The sequence below is a fragment of the Orcinus orca genome, chromosome 1, assembly GCF_937001465.1.
Source record: "Orcinus orca chromosome 1, mOrcOrc1.1, whole genome shotgun sequence".
In the NCBI taxonomy this organism is placed as follows: Eukaryota; Metazoa; Chordata; class Mammalia; order Artiodactyla; family Delphinidae; genus Orcinus; species Orcinus orca.
Window position 1 is genome coordinate 56,031,154 of NC_064559.1, and position 25,269 is coordinate 56,056,422.

Here is a 25,269-nt window from a genome sequence, read left to right on the forward strand (position 1 = left end):
CTGTCTGGGAAACAACAGTGAGTTAAGCGAGCAGAGCAGATGCGGAACTCTACCCAGTGAAACTTACAATTGTCCCTTAAGCCCTCCAGACAGGACTTCATCATAAAAACCGTGCCATGAAAAGCAAAATTTCCAAACACACCCCCAATCTTGTGAGGTTTTCATATAGACCTAGAATACAGACACAGGCAAGTCTTTGTTTGAAACATGCACGATAATCCCACCCTTGACCTCAAAGGAAACTGCAAGACACAGGAAGGATGAAATTGGGGAAACCAATAGACATTTCTCTAAATGGTTTTTCCCATATCAGAGTTTAAATTAATTGAGTATATTTAAGATACACGGTTTGGATTTGTTTTGCTATCAACTGACATTTTCATTCTTTGGATATGAATGTATTTACTTTTCTGAACGCCAATTTTTGTGTTAGTAAGAGCAACTGTCCTTATGATAATGTCTCTGAATGTTTGTTTTGCTTTTTTAAAAAACTTCAGATTAAAAGGTTCTGGGTAAAATAAATTGCTGAGTTGTTTTTTTCCCCTTGAACTCCTAGAAAAAAATTTGAAACGGTTATATGATGAAAAAAGCAAGCCACTAATTCTTATGAAGCAAGATCTCCCCTTCACCAGTCATTATGAACTGTGTACATTCCCTCTGTTTTCTGAATAGCAATTTAGCGACCTCCCTTCCAAAGTATCAAAAGTGCTGTCTCTGCTATTGTTAGCAGTTACGGAAGATTCAAAAGAGAGCTGACAGGAAAAACATCAATGTGATAAGACCTTCCTGTTTTTCAGATTTACACTCCTAACGGTGTTTTCTGCAAGGATGGCAAAAACTCAGACAAAGCAGTGGTGTACAACCAGAAGACAAATCTATGCCCTGGAAGATAGTTATCAGAGCACACTGGAGGCAAGGCGGGGAGGGGGGCCGGGAGTGAATTTTATCTTCTGTAGAACCACCTGGAGTTTGTTATATGGAAAGAAGAGCCCTGATTTCTTTTTCTTTTCTTTTTGTTTTTTAAAAAGGGCTAAGAAGCAGATGGTAAGGGCAAAGCCTGAGACTTTCAAGGAGGTAGAGGATCCAAAAACAGGGCCAGCAAAGAAGCCAAAGGACAAACGTGCACTTTGACTACAGCCAGCCAACAGGGTCAATTGCTGCCTTCTCCTTTGTTAAAGGTAGACTGGAACAGTTGGGAACAGTCAAAACATTTTTGAAAAAGAGATCTACTAAAAAAGAAAAAAAAACAATCTTAAATACTTCTAAATAAATTAATGATAGAATTCCATACAGTGTTAAAATATAAGTAAAAAATATCTAATGACAGGAGAAATGCTTATGCTACTTTATAGGGGAAAAAAAGAAATAACTGGAAAATCTCATTTTCATAACAACATAAATAACATTAACTCTGGGTAGTGGATTATTTTAACTGTTGTCTTTGTGCTTTTAAAATGTTTCCAAGTTGTCTACAATGACTATATAATACACGTGTTTAAAAAGTTGTTTAGGAAATAAAAAGCAATTCAGAATTTCAATTCCATTGGAAAGGATAAAATGCCAAAATGAGAATTTTTTTTAAGTCTTCTCCTATTAGAAGCTCATATTCTATGTGAAACCCTAATGGATCTTCCTCTGTGACCAAGATACAATGTAACCCCTCACAAAAAAGGACGCCTTGCCAGGAACCCTTTCCCAAGATATTCCTGAAAAGACAGTGTACATATTTGTAGGGGCAAATTATACTCATCAAATTCTGTCTGTCTCCTCAGTCTACAGAAGTTCTACCCTCCCATAGAAGCATAATAAAAGTGGGAACTAAAATATAAAAATAGCCAGGGTGTCTACAGCTGAATCTTTCAATCTTTGCTGAAGTCATCCAGATTCTAGCAGGGGCTAGAGATTAGTCTTTCGTCCTGATATATCAAACTATTACCCCTTTTTACAGAAACAACTTACATGCTTGTTGGAAACAGATTAAAAAAATATGGTTCAAAAACTTTTCCAACAAATTTCCTCCTTGCCAGGAACAAGCAGCAATACCAAGCACAGTTTCATCATACCATATTTCACAAGGCAGACTGCTTTAGACAGGGAAGAGATTTTTCTCATTTCTTGATAAATCCCCTCAAAAGAGACCGTGATAAGACTGTTCGAATACCTATTCTTAAGTGCCCTATTTCTACTGAAGTCGTACTTAGGTCTCCAAGATACAAACAGCTCCCTCAACTACTTATTTACACTGCGTTAATTTGGCACAAGCGAAAAATGTTGCAGCTACCAGTTTTTCAGGTTACAGTGATATATGCTTAGAATCAAGTTAAAATAACCTCCAGGTAAAGTCATCCAACGCTATGGAAAAGCACTTTGTTCAAAGTACTTAAAAACTGCACCAGGAGCTACTTCACTACTGATTAGAGATACATGTCTGATGGGTTATGTTATATTACATATGAAAGAGGTGTGAGCTTGGCTGAAACCTGACTGGTCACTTCCCATTACCATGATTGTCACAACTCAAACCTTTCCTCGCAGACACATAGCTAAGGGGGTGGGGTGGATAGGGGAAGACTGGGGAGAAATTAGGTGTGTCTGAGGGTCCCTAAAAAGCAAAATAGCCTAGGGGGCAAGCCTAGTGGCTTTTGCTCTAGCAGGAAGCTTCAGTTCAGTGTGTGCAAAGCAAGCAGCACAGTGGGAAGTGTGCAACTCCTGCTCTGCACTCAGACACGTGGGAAAGCAAGCTCTGGGGCCAAAAATGCAGTATCGTCCTCCAAAGTATGAACCTGGGGGCGGGGCAAGGTGGAGATTTTCTATGAAGAAGAACCCGCCCACACTTACCAAGGGTTAAAGAGAGACAACATGACTTGGCTGTCTTTTCCAGCCTTTCCCAGGGAGCCAACACTGTTTTTAGAACTGACTGAAGAAAAAGTCTGCCTTTATACTAGAATAAAGAAGACAGTTTAGCTTTGGGAAAGGTTGGAATCTTGCTTGGTTCATTCTGAAATGTTGGCAAGGGCGGCCCACCCGAGAAAGACGTGAAGTGGCCCCATAACCTCAGCCGGTGCAGAGATACTCACATGCCGTAAGTCTGCACAAGCGGATGTGCTGAACGCTCAGAGCCCATAAACAACACAGGCAAATCGCTTCCCTTGCCTTTCGGAAAAGGCTACAGGAGACAATGCTTACATAACCCCTAAAATTCACAGCACACTGTCTGAAACCTCCTCCATGTCACACAATTAACAACATTCAAACAAACAGCAGACAACAACTTTCCTCATTAGTTCCCTCCCCTCTTGCATAGGAGATGTGCAGCTGGGAAAGTTGGGTTAGTAACTTTGGGGAGGAGGATACTGCATTTTTCAGAGAGACAGACGCTGATATTACAGACATACACAGACAAAAAACTTACCTCCTGAAAAGCCATAGACCAACTACCGTTTTCAATCATAGGTACAAAGACAATTGAAAAAAAAAAGAATATCCAATGAAATTGCACACCTACTAATACAATTAGGAAATGGCAATAACAAAAACAGACGCTTGTTAATGCTATTTTGCTCTTCTGTTTTTCCTTAGAGTGTCATTTACTCTAAGTTCTCTCCAGGACAGCTAACATTTGATGCAAGAAAGTATACTTGAGGCAGCCAATGGGCAAAGTCTCAACTCAGGAAGACTGATACACTAAACTCCGCCCTCTCCACGCTGTTATTTGCAGTTTGCATGACTGATGAAAACGCTGTCTGTGGAACTATTTGCAACTACGGTGTGAGCTGTTTACACTGTTATTAGAGCTGGGTGGAAGGAACTTCCTTATATGACAAAGTCAGAAACATTGCAAAATATTTCATCTTCAGGCAACAGAATGAAATTGCTGGGCAGCGGAATGCAAAAGAAAAATGGATCTCAGCTCTCCTCTGTGTCTGGGGGTTGGAGTTTGGGTGAAGCAGTATAAGGAATGGTGAATGTGATTTTTTCCAAGATGAGAAACCAGAGAAATGTGAACTGGCAATCAGAAGAAAATAAACTCAGCCTTAAAGGAAAAAATGATGGGGCAGGAGGCAGCTTTATAACTCTAGCTCAGTATTTTGGGTGTGCTGTCTGCTGCTATAATGAATTCTTGGCACAGACTTTTAAAGACATTTAAGGGTCAGGAGAAAATGTTTTCCTAAAAGACCCAGTGCAATTTTATTAGCAACAACACACTCAACTCTCACTTCTTTTCTTCTGGATGCCTCTTTCAAAAGAGTTGACAGTCATCATCTTCAAATTTCATCAAACAGTTTTTTGACATTCAAAGACAAATGCCTATAGATGAAATGTTTAAATGTCTACATTATCTGTAGATGAAATTTGAGAAAGAAAATCTGGATGTCTCAAATCATTTTATGCTCCTACTTTACCCAGCATATCCAGTTTTATCTTTCTGGTGGAAATTTAAACAATTTTAAATGCCAAGCTAAAGAGAAAATCTTGTCAGTACGAACTAACTGGCAGTTGGCAAACGAGACCGCATTTCTCATAGCACTTAAGAACAATCTTAGATTACTCTTTAGCATAGGGGTCAGCAAACTTTTAATGTAAATGCCCAGACAGTAAATATTTTAGGCTTTGCAGGCCATATGGTCTTTGTTGCAGCTACTCAACTCCGTCATTGTTGTGCGAAAGCAGTTATAGATAATAAGCATGTGGCTGTGTTCCAATAAAACTTTATTTACAAAAACAGGCAGTGGGCCAGATTTGGCCCACCGGCCGTATGGTTTGCAAATCCCTGTACTACTCTAGCATACAAATCAAATTTTTTAAAAGCAAATGGGTTAGATGACATAGAAACATAGGAGTGTGATGTAATTTTCTCCGTCAGACTCCTTTGACAGGAAACAAGACGTACTAAAAATTGAAGAAAATTTTTGGAGAATTCTGAAGATCATTGATAAATATACCAAGAGATTCTTAATATGCATAACATTTATGCCTCTCCTGTTAAGTATAACTCAATCAGCAGACAAGCATCATCAGAAGCCACCTGCTCCTTCTTAGCTAAGTGGCTCGAGAAGCATCAAGAGAACTTAGGCTTGCCTTCTCCACAATCCTATAACAGTGAGTTCATCGAGTTACCCACGTGCAAAAAGAAACAGTGGCAGCCTTTTGAAGTTTACCATTAAGTTGTCAGAGGCAGACAGAAATCATCCTCTTGACTATCACTGTTCATTAAAAGCACATGATTTCATAACATAACTATTTCCAAAAGCCAGCAATATCTCTGTGATGTGAAAAATAATAAGTTTATTTTCATTGGAAGAAAAATACTTTTCAAAGATGGATTCACTTATATTGACTTCTCTGAGTAAGGAAGGGTCCAATACAGTAAAAAAAAAAAAAAGGTGGGGGTCTTTTTTTCCACGTATGTTTAGCATAAACTTCTTCACTTATCAAGTTAAAAACAGAATGTGACAATTGTTCTGAATTATTTCCTTAGATATGTAAGGATAGCAAATACTACAAGTTAAGCTTTATTTAGAAAATCTTGTTTGTACTATCTATAATTAAATAGCTTAATTTTAAATCACATGCAGGGATGACTGCTCTACAAAAATTAGTATGGGCAAGAAAAACCTTCTGTGAACTTACAGGAATCATTTTCCTTCTATTTGAATTACATTTTGATAAAAAATGTACTATGTCTAACCTCAAGAAAGAAGTTAAACATTCTAGATTTAATTATACTGAACATAGATAAGATTCTTCAGTTAGAAACTATGTATTTATAATACTGTCTCCCAAACCCAAGAGAGTTTAAGCATTCCTGATTCTTTCTAGGATTTGCCCATCTAGAACAGGTAATAACATAACCTTCATTACACATTGGGAGATTCACTGAATTTAATTAATTAGCTGTGCTTTTTGAAGGCTTAACCCACATTTGTACAAGTAGTTCTTTAATTAAACAAGAAAAGCATGTCATCTTCTAAAGACAGATGAAGACTGTAGTTCTCTAAAATTGCCATCAATAGATTACATCATTAGAAAACTAACTTCCCCCAAATGAAAACAACTCATCACTTTAAAATAGCAAATGATATTTTAATTTCTGAAGTTGATAGCTGCTTTTTAGGGGCTTGGCTACTAATTTTTAAAATGACTAAAACAGCTGCACATATCCATGAATGTTTGTTTTCTGGGGATTTGTATGAAGATAAAAGTATACATGATGTACTTCTACAGACAAATCTTCATCCTGCATTTCACTTCACTTGAAATCTATAAATACATTTACAAACCAAAATATCAGAGCAGATAAATACCACTACACAAATCGGGGCAGGTCAAACTTAAGAAGGACAATAAAAGAGGCTTAGAATAAATACTGTATATTCTTCTTCCCATAAAGTTTCCTTTCTGTGTCTTGGAATCTAGTCAGGAAGATAAACAGAAAGAGTACACCAAAGGCTATAAGCAGTCATTATAGAGCTCACTGGTTTCAAATACAAACTGATGCCGACACCAGGTAGCACAGGCAGTGTATATATATATATATATATATATATATATATATATATATATATGCATTATCTATTTATATGTTTATGTCTGTGTGCATGTATATATGTATGCGTATATACTACATATATATATATACACACACACGTATGTACATATACATAAAAATGAATGCATCACCCACTTATGTTGGCCTTTGCCTTATAAATATAAGTACACATAAGATCTATAGTCATTGATTAGCTCCAGTTCTGACAGGAGGTCTCCCTCCCACAAGTATGGCTTGCGCACAGGTACCTCTGGTGTGATTGAGGTTTATGAAAAAAAAGATGGCAGGCAGATGCCAATTCTCTTCAGACATCTTGCTTGGATTTTTTTTTTCTTTTGAGATATAATTCACATACCATAAAATTCGTCTTTTTAAAATATACAATTCAGTGGTTTTACTACATTCTCAAAGTTGTACAACTGTCACCACTATCAAATTCCAGAACATTTTCATTGTGCTTAGGGTTCTAAAATTTAAATTTATACCAACACCACTTCATCAAGTGTTAGATACAGGTGAGCACAGTGACATAACCTCAGAAGTAGATGTTTGCATACATCATAAAAACAGACACAAAACACATGTTTAGATAGCTACAGCAAGAATGTGACTACTGAGAGCTATCCTCTTTCTGTACCCTACCATGCCCAAGAGAAAGAGTATCAAGCTGAAAAAATCTCTTGGAATATCTTAAGGTATGACATTTCTGGACTTCTTTTTTTTTTTTTTTAACTGACACAATCTTCCTAACTCCCTTGCCGTATGGCAAGCTAGAGGATAAACAAGGCATTTTAAACACTATGGATCCTAACGGTTGAGGAGGGGTTGTCAGTGAACTAGTATAAGTTCTGACTCAATGCCTTCAAAGATCTTCCCAAGTTATTCTTGAGAATTTTCGGGTTCCCAGTCCAAGAACTATGAATTATAAAGTGCTTATTCCCAGGGCACAGATCTTATTCTTGACAGGATTAAATTTATAAGTTGCTAAAATGTATTTCTTAAGACACCTTCCTACTTTAATGAATACAACTGTAATTAGCTTCTTAAACTAGATAGTGAATATCTGAAAGAACAAATCTGTTGATGGTTGGACACTATGTTGTCAAGTGTCATCTTGAAAATGTAATTATAATGTGAGGACTATAACTTTACCAAGTTTATCTCCAGTACAAATTTCTAGACATTATTAAAAGTGGAACTTCCCTGGTGGCGCAGTGGTTGAGAGTCTGCCTGCAGATGCAGGGGACACAGGTTCGTGCCCTGGTCCGGGAAGATCCCACATACCGCGGAGCGGCTGGGCCCGTGAGCCATGGCCACTGAGCCTGCGTCCGGAGCCTGTGCTCCGCAACAGGAGAGGCCACAACAGTGAGAGGTCCGCATACCGCAAAAAAAAAAAAAAAAAAGTGTATAGAAATATTAGTTGGATGATGTATTGACAAGCTATTACAATAATACAAAAGAAATAGCTATAGAGGGTATCTGATATGCATAAATAGAGCATTCAAGCTTAAAAGTAGTACCTGTTTGCAAAACAAAGACCAAAAAAAAGTTTAATTCTACTTTGACCCTTCAGTAAAAACTGTACACATCAATAGTATATGTGTGATAATTACTTTTTAAGAAATAATATGCATTGTACTATTTATTTATACATAGCTGCTTTGACACAAAAAGGATATAAGAAATAATAAGTTCAGTTCCAGGCTGATTTTAAATACACCATTTTAGTCTTTCTCTTCTATTTTGAAGTATCCTTCCTAGGTTTTACTCATAACAATGGCAGCAATAAGAAAATTAGAATGATGCAAGCAGTAGGGCAGCTTCACTTTGGATCCTTAATAATATTTTATAATTACTACTTCAAGCCTTTCTAAAGCAGCATGCTACATAAGCTGCATTAAAACTGGTTTTATTGAGGGGTGGAAATTAACTTCCAACTTTATCTATGAGCACCTTATATGGTAACAGTTATCTGCCATAGCAATATGTGGGATTTTATTATCAGCTGGTTTTATAAACAAGGGCAGTAACACACTGATGTTAGATTATTAGGTAGCAATACTTGAGAGAAATAGGAGAAAGATAATGAAGGGACTGGTGGAGCAGACACAAATAAGGTGATATTATTCTAGTAATAATTGGGTAATTAGAGGCAGTGGACCTAATAAGGCTAATCACAACCATTTATTGAACACCAACTATGTGCTGGGTACTTAACATATAACATCCCTCATCCTCACAACAATCTTTCAAGGAAATGTGTATACTATATGTTTTACAGATGAGGAAGAGGCTCAATAATTAGTCCAAGATGCTGAACAACGGCATAGGGATTAAAACCCCCAACTGCGATTCCAAATTCTGTCTCCTTTTTCAGAAATTCAGGTTTTTAACTCAGGTTTTTGTATGGACTACAAAATCCATACACTCCTTCCACCATTCCCCTATGTGAACCTCCAATGCTATTCAATTCAGCAACGGAGACAAGATATACTGTGTAACTGCAGCTGCCCGTGTCCAGCTCTCTGACCACACGGAGGCAACTCTAGTTATACAAGCAGAAGTCATCCCACAGTGGGTGGTTTAATTAATAATGTCATTGCAGTACTTTTTGGCATTGCTGGTGCTCAATGTATGAATACAATACTCTCTTGTCCTAATGTACTGATGTGGAGAGGGAGGGAATCATTCTGTATCTGTAGGAATCTGAAGAATTAAAACATGTTGAAGAGAGACACGAATATTTCAGCTGGAAAAAAAATAAGTTTGAAATCAGTACTTCCCCAATATTGTTTCATGGAAACACTGTTGCTAATTACCATTGAGGAGATCTTTATGATTGGCCCCCATTTTTTAAAATATTACAATTAACTAAGATATTAAACTGAAATCATCTTGATTCTTGAACTGCATACTGTAATGAAATGTCACTGTTACTCATAAATTTGTTTGTGGAAATAAATGTTGCAACAAACACCATGACTGTGCTCAATATAGCTTTGTGGTTTTTATTTTTCCTTTTGAGTGAGTTTGTATTTTGAACATTGGCTACAGACAGAGGTAAGTCTGAAACATTCTTGTGCCAGTCTTGGAGCAGTTCGCCTTCTAAAAGTCTTTGTGGATGTGACTGTGCACAGCTAAAACCGTACTTTGCCATTTTCCTTTTTTCTCATTTTTGAAAGTAGTCGATAGCCACTTTCTCTCTTTCTTTTTCCCTCTCTTTCTCTCAGCTTCTTATGAAGACTCCCAGTATAAATGCAACGGGTGAAGTTACCTACAAATATACAAACTGAAAGAAAAGAAATATTATGGTTGGCCACTCAGGAGTCTCCTGAGATGAAAACATACCTGGACATTGAGCATGGTCAGAGAGTCTACATCAACCAAGAAGGAACAGAGGGAACAAACTTTCCACAGCTGCTACTTTAGGGGAAAGAAGGCACTTGGCTCTGACAGGCGACCCCTGTCTCCCATACCTTGTATCTATCCATTGGGTCTTCCTGCTGCAGCTGACTCTCTCGCATTGCCTGATATTCTTTCTCATATTTCTTTAGCTTCTTGGTCGGTACCTGCAGGGATTAGAGGACAAGCATGTTAGTCAAGGAGATCATTTAGGAAACCATTTTCTGATGTGTTTCCCAATGAAGTCTCTGGCATTCTAAAGGAGTGCACCGGACTCAATGTAGGGGGAAAATCTAGATTCTAGAACAGGGTCTGCAAACTTTTTCTGTAAAGGTCCAGACAACATATATTTTAGGCTTTGCGGGCCACACAATCTAGGTCACAATTCCACTGTTGTTATTGCACAAAAGCTGCCATGGGTAATAAACAAACAAATGAGTATGGCCATGTTCCAATAAAACTTTATCTACCAAAATGCGCTGTAGTCTGTTCTACAACATTGCTGATATAGCATCACTTTTTATTGTTAATGTATTTAACAGTGGTGTTAATTCTGTTAACTAACTTTCTTTAAGTAAAATTCACTCTCCCAACATGTTAAAAGTGAGAATTATTATTTTATAAAAATAAAATATTGAGCAACACAAAAAAATTTTAATGGAGCTAATAATATATCAGAGAGAAAACAGATTCTAAAATTGGTAGGCAAATTTCTATTTCATAATGGTTGTCAGGAGAATTAAATGACAAAGTATCTAAAATAATGCCTGGTTCATTGAATTTTTTAAAACTGTGTTTTCAGAGAATATTCAAAAAATTAATCCATTTTAATCTATTACATGTTATACATAACAGACTAAGTCTACTCTTAGGCTTTTCTTGGACAATCAAAATTATATAATTCCTTTAGACATCAAAATCTTTCCTTAACGTTTAGGTCCTAACGTAAATGAAATGAAGAATAAATTTATCGAAATTTTTTAAAAGATAAGCGCATTATTAGGCTAATTACTGGGGACTCAGTGAAGGCAAGGACCATGTATTGATGCCCCTTAGCATCCAACATGATGCCTACCAATGTAACTGGCCCCTAGGAGGCCCTCAACAGATTGTTTCTTGTCGACTTCAAAACATGGTATTTAGAAAACATGTTAAGTGTGTGAGAGAGAGAGAGAGCAAGAGAGAATGGAAAGCACCAATGAAAATAAAATTATCTTATGGTTTTCCAGGATGAGGACAGTTTCAATTCTCTTAAATCTGGCCACAGAATTTGTTAAATAAAACGCAAAGACACCAGGTGTCATCCCCCAGCTTATTCTAATTACTTTGTTCTTCCCATCCAGGACTGCTGTGAGTACTGGAATTATCTGCTTCTCACCACAACTGGGAAGTTGCACACAGTCCAAACCTGTCAGGTAGTGTAAATCATTCAATTACCACATGATGACAGTATTCACCTGGCTGATGGGGGACCGCCTACCCAATGAGACTAGAAGAAAGAACATTTTCCAGCATGTCACTGAATTGCAAAACCACTGCTGAATATTGGCATAAGAAACTCTAACCCTTTACTACTCCATCTCCAGAGGCCTTTAACAGTATGCTGTGACCAACGAGAGTGCAAGAGAAAGAAAAACACCACCTGCCAACTGCGTGGCCTCAAGATCATCGATAAACAACAAGGAAAATATACATGATCGTGTGCTAACAAAACAGCAACCACATTATTTTTCTTGACTTTGAGAGGGGCAATTTCCTCTAGTTTTCTTTTCTCTGTATTAATCATATACTCTGAAAACCAAAACCAGACTCTCAAGACCAAGTGGCAAATCACTGGCACTGAAGTAGCCCTGGAGCTGAGGAGAAAAGGGAAGAAGTCCCAGAGTTTTAAGCAGTGACAGGGGTTTCCTGTGGATCTCTAGAAGGAGGGGTCAAGGGAGAAGTGAGAGGATTTGTGTAGAGGCATTGTGAGGAGGGAGCCTACTCCAGCAGCCACTTACCACAAAATGAGAAGGAAGTACAATATGTTAATATTTTTGTAGCTGAATACTGGTACCACTGGGTATCAGGCTGAACGTCAGTCTTATGTGGAAGTATTTTCCACATAGTTCTAAAATGGATCCATTCACCAATAAGTAAATTACATGTTACAAGCTTGTCTCTAGAGAATTTCTTCTAAAACTGTATTTTTTAAATTAGAACTATTACTGAGGTTTTTTTTTTAATATGTAAAAGAGTGTCCTTTTAAAAGTCAATCTTGTTATGTTAAGAGGTTCATTTCAAAGTGAAATTTTAAAAAAAAGCATGAAACGCCCCTCAATAAGCTAATCCTTTCCCATCTGGCTGAGATTCTAGGATGTTTGGCTTCATCTTGTTCAGGGAAACAGAGCAGGTTCCCAGAACAATATGTTGCTAGGAAACCTTCCAAGCTTATTTATCTTGTGCTGTGGGGTGATATTGAGCATCCACCTGTGATTGGCACAAAGTAAAAGGGGAAAAAAGGTGGAGGAGGAAGGAGAGCTGATATGAAACTCCCGTGGTTTATGAGATAAAGAAAACAGACTGTTACAGTTTTCAAAACTATATTTCAGGACAAAATTGATTTTATTTTGGGTAATATAATATTGAGCTTGAATTTTTTCTTATCAAAGAAAGGAATTTAAAAAACCTCTTTAGTATGTAGTTTTAATTAAAAAAACATAAAGTCATTAAGAATTATTAGAATTTAAACAACCTACTATTCTCAAGAGCAGTATAGGTATCTCTCCCCTTAAATTAAATAAATTTAATGTAAGTGTGTACTTGAAGAATGAGATGTATAGGGAAGAGGGGACTTCCCTGGTGGTCTAGCGGTTAGGACTCTGAGCTTCCACTGCAGGGGACATGGCTAGATCCTTGGTCAAGGAACTAAGACCCCACATGCCTTGCAGCGTGGCCAAAACAAAACAAAACAAAACAAAATAGGGGAGGATCTGCATAGGTTATATGCAAATACTATGCAATATATAAGGGATTTAAGTATCCGTGGAGTTTGGTATTTGCGGGGGGTCCTGGAACCAATTCCCTGTGGATGCCAAGGGATGACTGTAATTACTAATTTGCATTACTCTTTCTAAAGGTTAATCATGCAGGCCTCAGTTGGAGATGTAGGAGGGGAAGACTGAATAAGAATACAGTAGTTCCCTCTCATCCACAGGGGATGTCTGAAACTGCAGATAGCACCAAGCCCTACATACACTCTATTTTTTCCTATACATACACACATACCTATGATAGTTTAATTTATAAATTAGGCACAGTAAGAGATTAACAATAACTAATAATAATATAGATAACATGCTGTAATAAAAGGGTTACTTGAACACAAGCACTGTGATACCACGACAGTTGATCTGATAACTGCGGTGGCTAAGTGACTCCTGGGCAGGTAGTGTACACAGAGTGGATACGATGGACAAAGGAATGATTCCCATCCTGGGCGAACTGGGGTAGGATAGCGTAAGATCTCATAACCCTACTCAGAACTGCTCAAAATTTAAAACTTATGAATTGTTCACTTCTGGAATTTTCCATTTAATATTTTCGGACTGCAGTTGACTGAGGGTAACTGAAACCTCGGAAAGCGAAACCACAGATAAGGGGTGACTAACGTATGCTCAACATTCTTCGTTTCCCATGCTCTCTCTCTTCTTTTCATTTAAAGCACGTATTTCCTGTTTTTATACGACTCTGATAGAATAAATATATATACATATAAGTATACCAATTAATTTTACATGAATTTGTCTTAATAATCTTTACCTCAGTAACCATATCCACCTGAATTACTTTATTTCATATTTTTTACTTTTATTACGTTATTTTGAATACTCCTTATAAATACTTGAATTTCATGTGCATTAGTTATTTCTAATAAAACATACTTCTCTTACGTATATGTATTTGGTTAGGTTTCCTGCTTATCAAATGTGATTTTTATACATTTAAGGAGTTCAGGTGCCTTAAAACAATAAATCTTAAATTTTGGGTAGTAATTAATGGAGTAATAGAACCCTTAAGTCACAAATTTGGAATACACCTATTATAGTAACTTAAGGAAAATGTAAACAGAGAAAAGAGGGAAATGACACAATGTAGCAGAACACATGTGTGGAGATTTTCAACCTGATCTAAACTCTGCAGTATATATGGAATGATTGTTGGCATATGCCGATCTTATGAAAATAGTATTTCAATTTTGTGAAAAGTTGGTTTTGAATTTAACTAGAGAAAAGAATCTAGGAGCCGCTAGTGTTTCTCAAGGTGGGGGAACTTCTGGCGTTTCGGGTGGAATAATTTTTGGTTGTGTTAGACCCCACTTCCCATTTCTGAGCCTCTAGCATCCCAGGCCTATTTGACATATCACCTATTAGATGTCAGTCACGCCCTCCAGTCATTGTGACACCTAGGACTCACACACACCTTTCCAAACAGAAAGGGGAGGGCATTGGGGGATGGGCGGTATGAAGGGTAGATGCTTGGGAAGTGGAATTCGTACTAAAAACCACTGTGCTAAAAATTATCAATGAAGGACTGCCCTGGTGGCGGAGTGGTTAAGAATCCGCCTGCCAATGCAAGGGACATGGGTTCGAGCCCTGGTCTGGGAAGATCCCGCATGCCACGGAGCAACTAAGCCCGTGCGCCACAACTACTGAACCTGCGCTCAAGAGCCCGAAAGCCACAGCTACTGAGCCCATGTGCCACAACTACTGAAGCCTGTGCGCCTAGAGCCCATGCTCCGCAACAAGAGAAGCCACGACAATGAGAAGCCTGTGCACTGCAACAGAGAGTAGTCTCCACTCGCTGCAACCAGAGAAAGCCCACGCACAGCAGCGAAGACCCAACACAGCCTAAACTAAAACCAAACTAATTAAAAAAATAAAAAGAAACCCTCTTCTTAAAAAAAAAAAAAAATTATCAATGAAGACAAACGAGGCCTGGCCAGCATGCGATGTTTTCAGCACTGCATTCACAAGGGAGTCTCTGCTTTTGATCAGCAGTAATCGGCATTAAGAAAAACATGAAATGCCTCCACGTCAAAGAATTTCCTAACAGTTTTAAAGCTATAATTTAGAGAAGTCTATATTTAAGCCTATCAACAACTCTGTGAAGTATTATTTGGATTTTACAAATAAGAAAATTGAAGAAAGATAACTTGCCCAAGATCATACACAGCTGGTAAATAAAGAGAGTCAGAAATGGGATCCAGGCAGTCTACCTCCAGAATCTGCCCTCTTCAACCACCTGGATCTACTGCCTGCGACCAGATGTTTAAGGCAAAGCTCCTCAAGAAGTTGACAGTCTAGACACAGTGCCGATTATGTGTCTAATTACCATATATAGTTTTATAAGTGCAATAGCAGATGTTCATAAAAGGTACAAGGGGGATCAAGAGGAAATTTGTTGGGGTGGAGGGGAGCGCCTCAGTGGGGGAGGATTTTCATTATGACTGGTTCATGTAGACTCCCTTGCCTGATTAAATAATGCTGTATTTCCCTGTGCTAAATTTTAACAGGGGGCCAGTCACTTGTAAGAGCTATTTCAGGGCTTGATGAATCCGCTTCTCTATTTCAGAAATAAACAACATAAAAATATTTAGTGATAGATGCAAACGCTGGCAAAGTAAATCACAAGTTTTGAAAACGGCTGATAAGATCTAGTCAATATTTTCCTGATGGTCAGAGGTCTGAGTGCCTAAAAAATGAACAGGACGAAGGTATTAACCATTACATACTGCTCTTACTTCAGATAATTTCTTAGGATAAACAACAATGATCCCAATTTAATATATTAATCACTGGACAGAGAAAAAATAGATAAGTAGCATAGTTCCACATTTCTTGGTGATGGGGGTAGAGGCGCAGGCTGAGTTTTGGGGTTTTTTTGGCTGTGTTGGGTCTTCATTGCTGTGTGTGGGCTTCCCCTAGTTGTGTCGAGCAGGGGCTACTCTGTTGTGGTGCGTGGGCTTCTCATTGCAGTGGCTTCTCTGGTTGCGGAGCACAGGCTCTAGGTGCGTGGGCTTCAGTAGTTGTGGCACGCGGGCTCAGTAGTTGTGGCTCGCGGGCTCTAGAGTGCAGGCTCAGTAGTCATGGTGTGTGGGCCCAGTTGCTCCGCAGCATGTGGGATCTTCCCAGACCAGGGCTCGAACCTGTGTCCCCTGCATTGGCAGGTGGGTTCTTAACCACTGTGCCACCAGGGAAGCCCAGGCTGAGAGTTTTTAATTCAGAGTCACTTCCGTGAAGACCTACCAAGATCTGTGGACAGAAGGTGGATCAGTGGGAACCAAAAATTCTAAGTCAGTTTGCAGAAGCCCAAAGGACTTGGAATGAAATAGATGGGAAGAAATCAAAAGGAGAAGACATCTAAGAAGAGGGAGCATGTCCTTATAGGCTTCACTTAACCCTCTGCATGGTATTCAGCAAAAGAAGCTATTCTGACTCTTTTAGAGCTTTTAGCATTAGGAGGAGGGGAACAGAGTTGATTTTACCCCAGGGTACTGGGGGAAAACCTTCAGAGAACATAAAAGCCTATAAATGATTATTCATTGTGTAATTTTTTATTGAGGTATAACTGACTTATGACATTATATCAGTTTCAGATGTACAACCTAATGATTTGATGTTCATATATATTGCAAAATGATCACCACAGTCAGTCTAGTTAACATCCATCTCCATTGTTACATATTTTTTGTCTTGTGATGAGAACTTTTAGCATCTACTCTCTTAGTAACTTTCAAATATGCAATACAGTATTATTAACTATAGTCACCATGCGGTACATTACATCCCCATGACTTATTTATTTAAAGTTTGTACCTTTTGACCCCCTTTCACCCATTTCACACGACCCTGAGCCTCTGGCAATATTAGTGATATTCCAATACTTAAGGAATACAATGGTTTAAGGGAGTGAGAACAAGAAAAGTATTTATCTCTTGCTGTAACTCTAACATAACTCCCAAGGCTTATAGACATCAAATTACTAGGCATTCTTTTCCTGAATCCACACATTAGTCCACAGTGCTGCACTTCCTTTCATTTCATTGGACATGCTCAGTTTCCCCAATTACTCAAGCCTAATGGTGCACACACCTGTGACAGGTTCCTGTCCTCATTCATGCATAACTGTATGAAGTGAGTCACTTTCCGGCATTCACGGCTCACTCCTCAACGTAGTGTGCTCATCAAAGTATCTATGAAAGCTTCTGAAATATTGATTTCTACTTTCTTTACCATGTTGTAATATAAGCTGTCTGGTCCCAATGCTGTAGCAACTTTAAGAGACATTGCATTTTATAGAAACTGCTTATCTGTTCATTTCTAATTTCTCACCTCCAGGCCTATAAATCTAATCTCGTATGCTATTTTTATGGAACTCCTTGGCACTTCTGCTCTAGAGCTTTCCTATCAATAAACAGTATCTGGAGGTAGAGTAATTTCTTTATTATCTATGTCTTGACAACTCCTAAATTTACAGTTCCCAGCCCAAGACTTCTACTGAGCTCAACCTACATAATTCAACTGCAAATTTCGTATTATCTTTTGGATGTTTCACATTTGACATTATGTTCAACCTGGAGACACAACCCACTCCCTACCCCCCAACTTACTCTTCCATGGTTCGTCTTCATCCAGATGCTCAAGCCAGAAACCCAGCAGTCACCTTTGACCTCTCCCCCCATCAGTGATCATGAAGTAAGTCACTAGATTCTATAGTGTATACCTCCAAATATATCTCTAGCATGTCTTCTTCTTTTGAACCTCACTGGCACTGCCCTAGTTCAAGTCATAATCACCTCTCATCACTGCAATAACCTCCAAGCTGGTCTCCCTGTGTCCATGCTTGCTCTACTCCCAAAGGTAGTCAACTTTTTTTTCAGGATGCAAATCTGATGTCATTCCCTTTCCTAAATTTTTCAATTGCCTCTTGTGCTTAGGATAAAGAGAAAAATACTTGACATAGTTCTGCTGGTGCTATAGGATCTGGTCTCTATCTACCTCTCTCCCTCACTTTCTATGCCTATATTTCACAAAAGTGGGGTTCACCCATCCCAAGGGGTACATAAAAGGATCCAAAACATGGAAAAGGCAAAAGGCAATTATTAAAAATTTCAGTTCTACTTCTTTTTTTCAACCTCAACTTTTTTTTTTTTTTTTTTTTTTTTTTTTGCGGTACGCGGGCCTCTCACTGTTGTGGCCTCTCCCGTTACGGAGCACAGGCTCCGGACGCGCAGGCCCAGCGGCCATGGCTCACGGGCCCAGCCGCTCCGCGGCATGTGGGATCTTCCCGGACCAGCGCACGAATCCTTGTCCCCCTGCATCAGCAGGCAGACTCGCAACCACTGCGCCACCAGGGAAGCCCCTAACCTCAACTTTTAAAAATGTCTATACTTGTGCCTATTTTATCAAATTTTATCATAATTTACTTTTAAATGAATATTTAATGAATATTCATATACTGGAGATATATGCTTAAATTCCTTTTACTGACAGGAATGCACGATCAAAAGAGTTTAGAGACAACCAGTCTTTACTCCAGCCACACTGGACTTCTTTCAGTTCCTTTGACGCATCATACTCTGTCCTGTCTCAGGATTTCGAGCCTGCTGTTGCTCCTGCTGGGACGGATCCAGCACGTTCACCTCAAGATTCTAATTCAAAAGGTCTGAGGTATGGTCAGGCACCTCTATTTTTATAAACTGCCTGCTCCTCAGGCAATACACTGTCCATTTGAAAACCACCGGATGAAAACATCAAGTGCTGGAAAGGGAAGAGTGACAGACAGGCTAGAGAGGCTTTTATGAACTGGCCTGAGAACATAATCATCGGTTTCTAAGGGAATACCCATCCTGAGTTTCAAACAACCAATTATTAAACAAACTTTAGGAGAGAATAAATTTGTTAAGATTAGGAAGAATCTCAGGAAAAACTGATATTTTTAATGTTCTAAAGTATTTCAAGAATCTATTATATAAGCAGTTTGGATATAAGGACAAATTCAAGTTTTAAATAAGGGAAAACCCATACGCTTCAAGAACAATTATTTAAACAATAGAGTTACTTCTCAATATTATACGTAGGGTGATTTAGGGGTTAAACAGGCTTAGTTTATACTTGAAATCTTGCTCTGTCAAATACTAGATATGTAATTATAGAAGCAATTCATTTAAACCTCTTAATCAGGGGACTTCCCTGGTGGTCCACAGGTTAGGAATCTGCACTCTCAATGCCGAAGGTCAGGGAACTAACATCCCAAAAGCCGCGTGGCAGGGCCAAAAAAAAAAAAAAAAAAAAAAAAAAAAAAAAAAAATCATGCAATAAACCTCTTAATCAGAGCTTCAATTATTTACTTTTTAAAATGGGGGTGTAACACAAATAACAACTACCACGTCCATCTCCTTTTATTAAGAGCATACAGCATGCCATGGCACTGGGCTAAACACTTAACATATTTTATATTACTTAAGCCTTACGAAGTTGAACTGGGTTTACTATGCCCATTCAATAAATTGAGTACACTGAGAAAGATTAAGTGACATGCACAGGGACCACGGTAATGACTGACCCAACAGGCCTTTTTGACGCCAAAGGTAAAGCCTTAATTGCAGTATGTTGCATGCCTGTCATCCACCCAGCACACAGAGCTCTCAAACCCAAGACCTTGCTAAGCCTCATCAGTCACCTGCTGCAACTAACTGAGCAAATCAACTGCAAGATGATACAGATACTTTATTTTAACACCTGACTGGGAGATGATGAACCTAGGATATCTGCTATCTTACCTGGCATAAAGCAGGAGCTCAGAAATATATACACCTCCTCCCTGAACTTTCTGGGCAAACTGGAACAAAAAAGGGAAGGTCAAATAGACCCTAAGGTGATTGAACCAGGAGTTTAACTCTGGGAGAAGCCTGCTTAAAATTCCATAAAGTCTCAAGAGGGGGCAGATTGAAATGATATATTTTCCTTCTCTCCCAGGCTTCTGAAAAAAGTATTGAGGCATAAACAATCCAGGAGATTTACAGCTTAAAGCAAATTACCTTAAGGTACTGGAATCAGTCAGAGCTTAGATGGAACATTTTTTGAAGCCTACAGCTTCATTGAGAATGCCCTTCTCTGGGTATTGTTTCTCATATTTATTTCTTTCTGTTGCGCCTGCTTCATGTACTGATTTGTACAAAAAAAAGATGGGTTCTTTTTTTCACCCACGTGCAGCAGTTGCAACTGGGTCACAACTATTCCTTCTGTTGGTTTTTAAGTCTTTTTCTCAATTTTTGTTTATACTTGAAAGAGAAAAAAAGACATTTTACCTGTTTTTAAGCAAAACAAATCCTTATCTCACTATGCTGGTTAACTTCCATTTCAGGCTGAATTATGGAAATTCTGTTTTCTCTTTGGAATGATTAAAAAGCAATGATATCTTAAGTTGGTATACCATACTGGATGCTTTTATTTTCCTTTGGTGGGAGGTGCTCAAAATCCACTGTAATATCTCATGTAAAATTCCACTTCTGAATGAGCTTTTTATTAGAAATGTATTGCTTAACATGTTTAGTATAGTTTTGGAAAATAACAGAATGACTACCAAGTGCTAAAAATTAAGACTGTAAGATGGTATGTAATACACTAAATCTGGTTACATGTTGAATGGTATTGGTCTGATTCCAGGGAGTAGATTAACCAGATGTAGTCCCCAAACTGGGCCACAGAAAGCTGATACAGCTATGCATTCAGAGCAAGCTAATTAAGCTTATTTAAAACTAGACAATGAGACAGAGGGGAAGAATGATAGGGGAGCTAAGTAGGACACTGTTTTTTATCACCATCAAATGCTATGTTCATTAGAATAGTGCTGGCCTTTGCACTGAGGATGCTGAGAAACCAGAAGCTACTTTCATGTCAGTTTCTACTGACAATTAGATCAATAGTAAAGATATACTATTGCGAAAAATATTCACAGTAGACAGAAGGCTATAGATATTTATGCTATAAGAAATTTAATTCAAGACTAATATGCCAAACAGCAGCTGTATAAAACAGTCTGAGTGCTTCCGTCTTCAGAGAGATTCACCTTTACCATACCAGACTATCTGAAAAGGAAAGCAGTGGGGAAGAAAGAGAAATGGGGAAACGTTTCTGTATTCACCTATCTTTGAGATACTACCTTAAAGGTAGTAAGTCAAACTGGTTAGAAGTTAGCAGCAGCAGTATTAAACTGCATGATGATTGCACTGCCGTTTTTATACACCAACTTTTTAACATGGGAAGAAAAACTCATCCCTCCTTTGCATTTTTAAAAATCACCCATTCACTCACTCATTCCACAAATATGTATTGATTATATACAGTGTAGCAGGCATAGCCATCCAGGAACAAATGCACTGTGTGTCCCCTCAAGGAGCTCAGTCTGGTGGGGAGGAAGTCTTTGAAGAAATGATCACACAATTGAAATAAATACTGCACTTACATAAGGTGAATGCTCTTAGGGAGAAGTAAAGGTGGAGGGATAACAGTGCACAAGGTTCTAATTTTGACTGCTTCTCTGAGGAATGACAACGAAGCTGAGCCCTGAAGAGTAAGTCAGCCAGTGAAGAGTCGGAGGGGAGAGTGTTCCCAACAGAGGGCACGATGGGCACAAGATGGGAAAGAGGAAGACCAGCTACATCATTTGCCAGGACCAATACAAAATGATAATCAAGGCCCCTTGTCCAAAAAGTGAGAATTTCAAGGTGACAGTAGAGCGTTAAACCAAATGCAGTCACGCAGGTCACATGCCCATGAAGCTGGCTGGAGGGACTGAAGGTCAGCTGGAGCACAGTGAGGAGAGAAAAGGCTGGCTGAGGCTGAAGAGGTATGAGAGGTACACAGGCACCGGCCCAAGGTACAGGGCCTCCAGGGACCAACCTCACAGACCAACCTACTATTGTCTGCTTCATAGTTCCACAAATAGTTACTAAAGAGCTATTGTGTAAGCCAGGCTGTTATGCAAGCACTCTTCTGTGTGCTAAGAGGAAGACAAAGAAGATAGTCTTTGCTTTTAAGCAGCTTACAAATAATTGCATTATTTAGGGTAGAATGTGATAAGTTCCACAAGAGAGTATAAGCACCAATTTGTGGGAGATTCAGGGCATGAAGATTACTCATTTGAGGTAGAGTGTGTAAACACACAGACAGAAGGACTTCAAATGGACTGAAATTAGCATTCTGCCTTTAGAGCAATGATTTGTCCATATCACTGTAGAAACAGCAAACACACTGAGCACTGCCTTATATACCAGGCACTGGACGCTATATGCTTTACATGTATTAATTTATTTTAGCCTCACACCTATGAGGTAGGTGCTATTAATTTTCCTCACTTTACAGAGGAGGAAACAGAGAGCCAGAAAGGGTAAATAACTTGCCCAAGGTCACAGAGCTAGCAAGGTGGGGATTCATTCCAATCCAGGCAGTCCAGATCCAAAGTCCTTGCTTTGAACTACTATATGATACTACCATTTTTACAAACATTGTTTTATTTTGCTTTTGAAAGTCTCTATGTTATTCTTGTGCCTTTTTTATTTCTTCTCCCTGATCTTCTGTTGTTACTTTAACCTTTTTATGTACTTGATTAGCTATATATACTGCCTCAAATTGTCTAAGAGATACAGAACAACAAAAATAATTTTCCTAAAGATTTTTCCATCGTCATCCTCTAGAGCCAGAGTTGGCAGAAACAGCAACGTGAGATACATTTGAGTACGGATTTCTGAAGATGACACAGACAATGCTACTTTCCTCTGCTACTGATGACAGTCCCAATGTATCTTTGTACTGATGGCCAACTAGAGCTGAGGTAGTTATGGACAATTACTACTGACTCCTTGAGAACTCTGAATGCTGAATTAGCGGAACTCTGGGAACCCACACATTGGCTTCCAGTGCCCCCATGACCCAATGCTGGATCTGTTCCTTACAGAATTGGGAAGTGCATGTATGTGCTCATTCATTCAACAAATATCTACTATGTACAAGGCACTATGCCGGATGCCATGTGGGATACAAAGATAGCTATGACACAATCCTTTCATCAAGAAACTTACAATACACGACAGACTTTGATTTATGCCATTATTGAAATATGAGCCTCATACTGTTATGGCTTAGAGGAGAATATTTTCACAAATCTACAAGGAAATTTAGGACAGACTTTAAAATGGAGCTAGCATGCAAACAAGCATTGTCCTGGAGGGAGCTGTTGCTATTGACCATTTGCAAGTGTCAGGAGTTTTCTTTTCATCTTCGTCTTCTTCTCCCTTTTTTTTTTTTTTTTTTTTTTTTGGTAGACATCAGTAGCCTCCAAGCATTGGAGATAACCATGGCCATACGTCTCCTCCCCACTACCTTTCTACCAGGCAGGAAGCATCGTTTGTTAGCTGAGAGTCGACAAGCCCAGCGCATTTGGCTGCAGGTGCCATCCTGCAGGTTTCAGACTGCTAGCTTACCAGAATCTTACGTGCAATCCAGGTAAGGCTAGAAGGCCTATATAGCATTTCTAGCCAATCCAATTAAAAATTATTTGACATCTTTTATGCTAATTAGAAAACCCTTCAGCGTAGAGTTAAATGTAAGTAGGTTGAATTTATAGCAGCTATCTCCTGATTAGGGTCTTTCCAATGCTAACCAACTACCCCTGGACTGTGTGTTCCCATATCAGGGTGCTTCAAATATTAATCAAGTCCAAGGTGTAGACTAAAACTAACACATATTATATCACACTGTGTAGGTTTTAGTATTTTAATGTAAAATACAGAGAGTATAACAGTAGGGTAGGACTGTAAGAGCTACAGAGAGGGGCAAGATAAGGAGGGAACAGCTCATTATGGCTTATTTCTTTCCCCATTCCATAAAGGAAGCTGAAGTGCTGTAAGCAAAGGCATGGGTCTAAAAACATGGACCTACAAACTGTGCTACACAGCTATGTTTGTCTGGGTGAGGAGCTAGGTGCCTGGCGTATGGCACCTGCAGAGCAGGCTGGAGCCAGGTCATTAGAAGATCTAGGTCATTGCCAAACTGATGAAAGTGTGAACCTATTTTGGTAGTTGCTAGTTCGGTGACCATATTTTCTGAAATAAAAAGCAGGCACATGGGCTGAACAGATGTTTGCACCCATTCTGGATATGAGAAGCAATCTGGAATATGAAAGAACATAAAATACTAAAGTTTTAAATTGTTTCGGTAGCTTACAGGACTTAGAAGGTAGAATATTTGACATTAGAACTATCTTTTTAAAAAAGTCTTGTCCCTGGACTTCCCTGGTGGAGCAGTGGTTAAGAATCCGCCTGCCAATGCAGGGGACATAGGTTCGCACCCTGATCCAGGAGATCCCACATACCGCGGAGCAACTAAGCCCACGAGCCACAACTACTGAGCCCGCGTGCCTAGAGCCCGTGCTCTGCAACAAGAGAAGCCACCACAATGAGAAGCCTGCACACTGCAACAAAGAGTAGCCCCTGCTCGCTGCAACTAGAGAAAGCCCACGCGCAGCAACGAAGACCCAACGCAGCCATAAATAAATAGACAGATAGATAGTATTTAAAAAAAAATAGTCTTGTCCCAGTTATGATAAGAAGTCACTGAGGTTTTTAAAATAGGGCAACAGAAAGATCCTAACTGTGCTGGTAAGAATGTTCATTGGAAATGGTATACATGCTAAACTAGAAAGGGGGATAAAGAAAAGGAGGAAGGTGGCAACTGAAAGAATATTTATAAAGTTATGAAAATAGTTCAGGAGAAAATGCCTTTGTTAAGAAGGTGACAATACAGGAATTCCCTGGCTGTCCAGTGGTTAGGACTCCACACTTTCACTGCTGAGGGCCCATGTTTGATCCCTAGTTGGGGAACTAAAATCCCACAAGCCATGTGGCGAGGCCGAAAAAAAAAATTTTCTTTTTAAACAATAAAATTTAAAAGAATAAAAGAAAGCAAATCTTCCCTGGTCATTTTGGTTAGGCCAGGTCATCCCTCCCCTCCTAAAACTTCTTTAGAATTAGTCTATTCCACTTTTAATAATCACATATGGCTGTAATGAGTTTTTCCTGGGTTTGAACTTTCTTAACCCAATTAGGATGTCTTATGGCAAAAAAAAGAACCCTGCCTTATTTAAAATTGGTATCTACTGCTTTAATCGAACACAAAGCCGAATACTCAGTAGATGCCTAATGCAGATTTGTTCAGTTAAGTATATTCTTAATGTCTCAAGGTTCAAAGGGATTTTGTGAAGTAGTTTAAATATTG

General features: G+C 38.8%; 1 protein-coding gene across 17 annotated transcripts in view; it reads right to left on the reverse strand.

Annotated features, from left to right (window-relative positions):
- The window catches only part of RABGAP1L (RAB GTPase activating protein 1 like), a 684,401-nt gene that overhangs the window by 21,475 nt on the left and 637,657 nt on the right, over positions 1–25,269 (reverse strand). For 13 of the 17 annotated variants that reach the window (XR_007479508.1, XM_033428113.2, XM_033428114.2 and 10 more), the window contains one exon: positions 10,027–10,119. Coding sequence is in view for 16 of the 17 variants with exons in the window: in XM_033428113.2 (XP_033284004.1) it covers positions 10,027–10,119 (93 nt within the window). In the remaining variant the exon portion in view is untranslated. Of the gene's footprint in view, positions 1–3,412; positions 3,695–9,533; positions 9,840–10,026; positions 10,120–25,269 lie in introns of those variants that run through there. The other 4 variants (XM_004269779.3, XM_049715451.1, XM_012533006.3 and 1 more) reach the window with 2 other exon arrangements.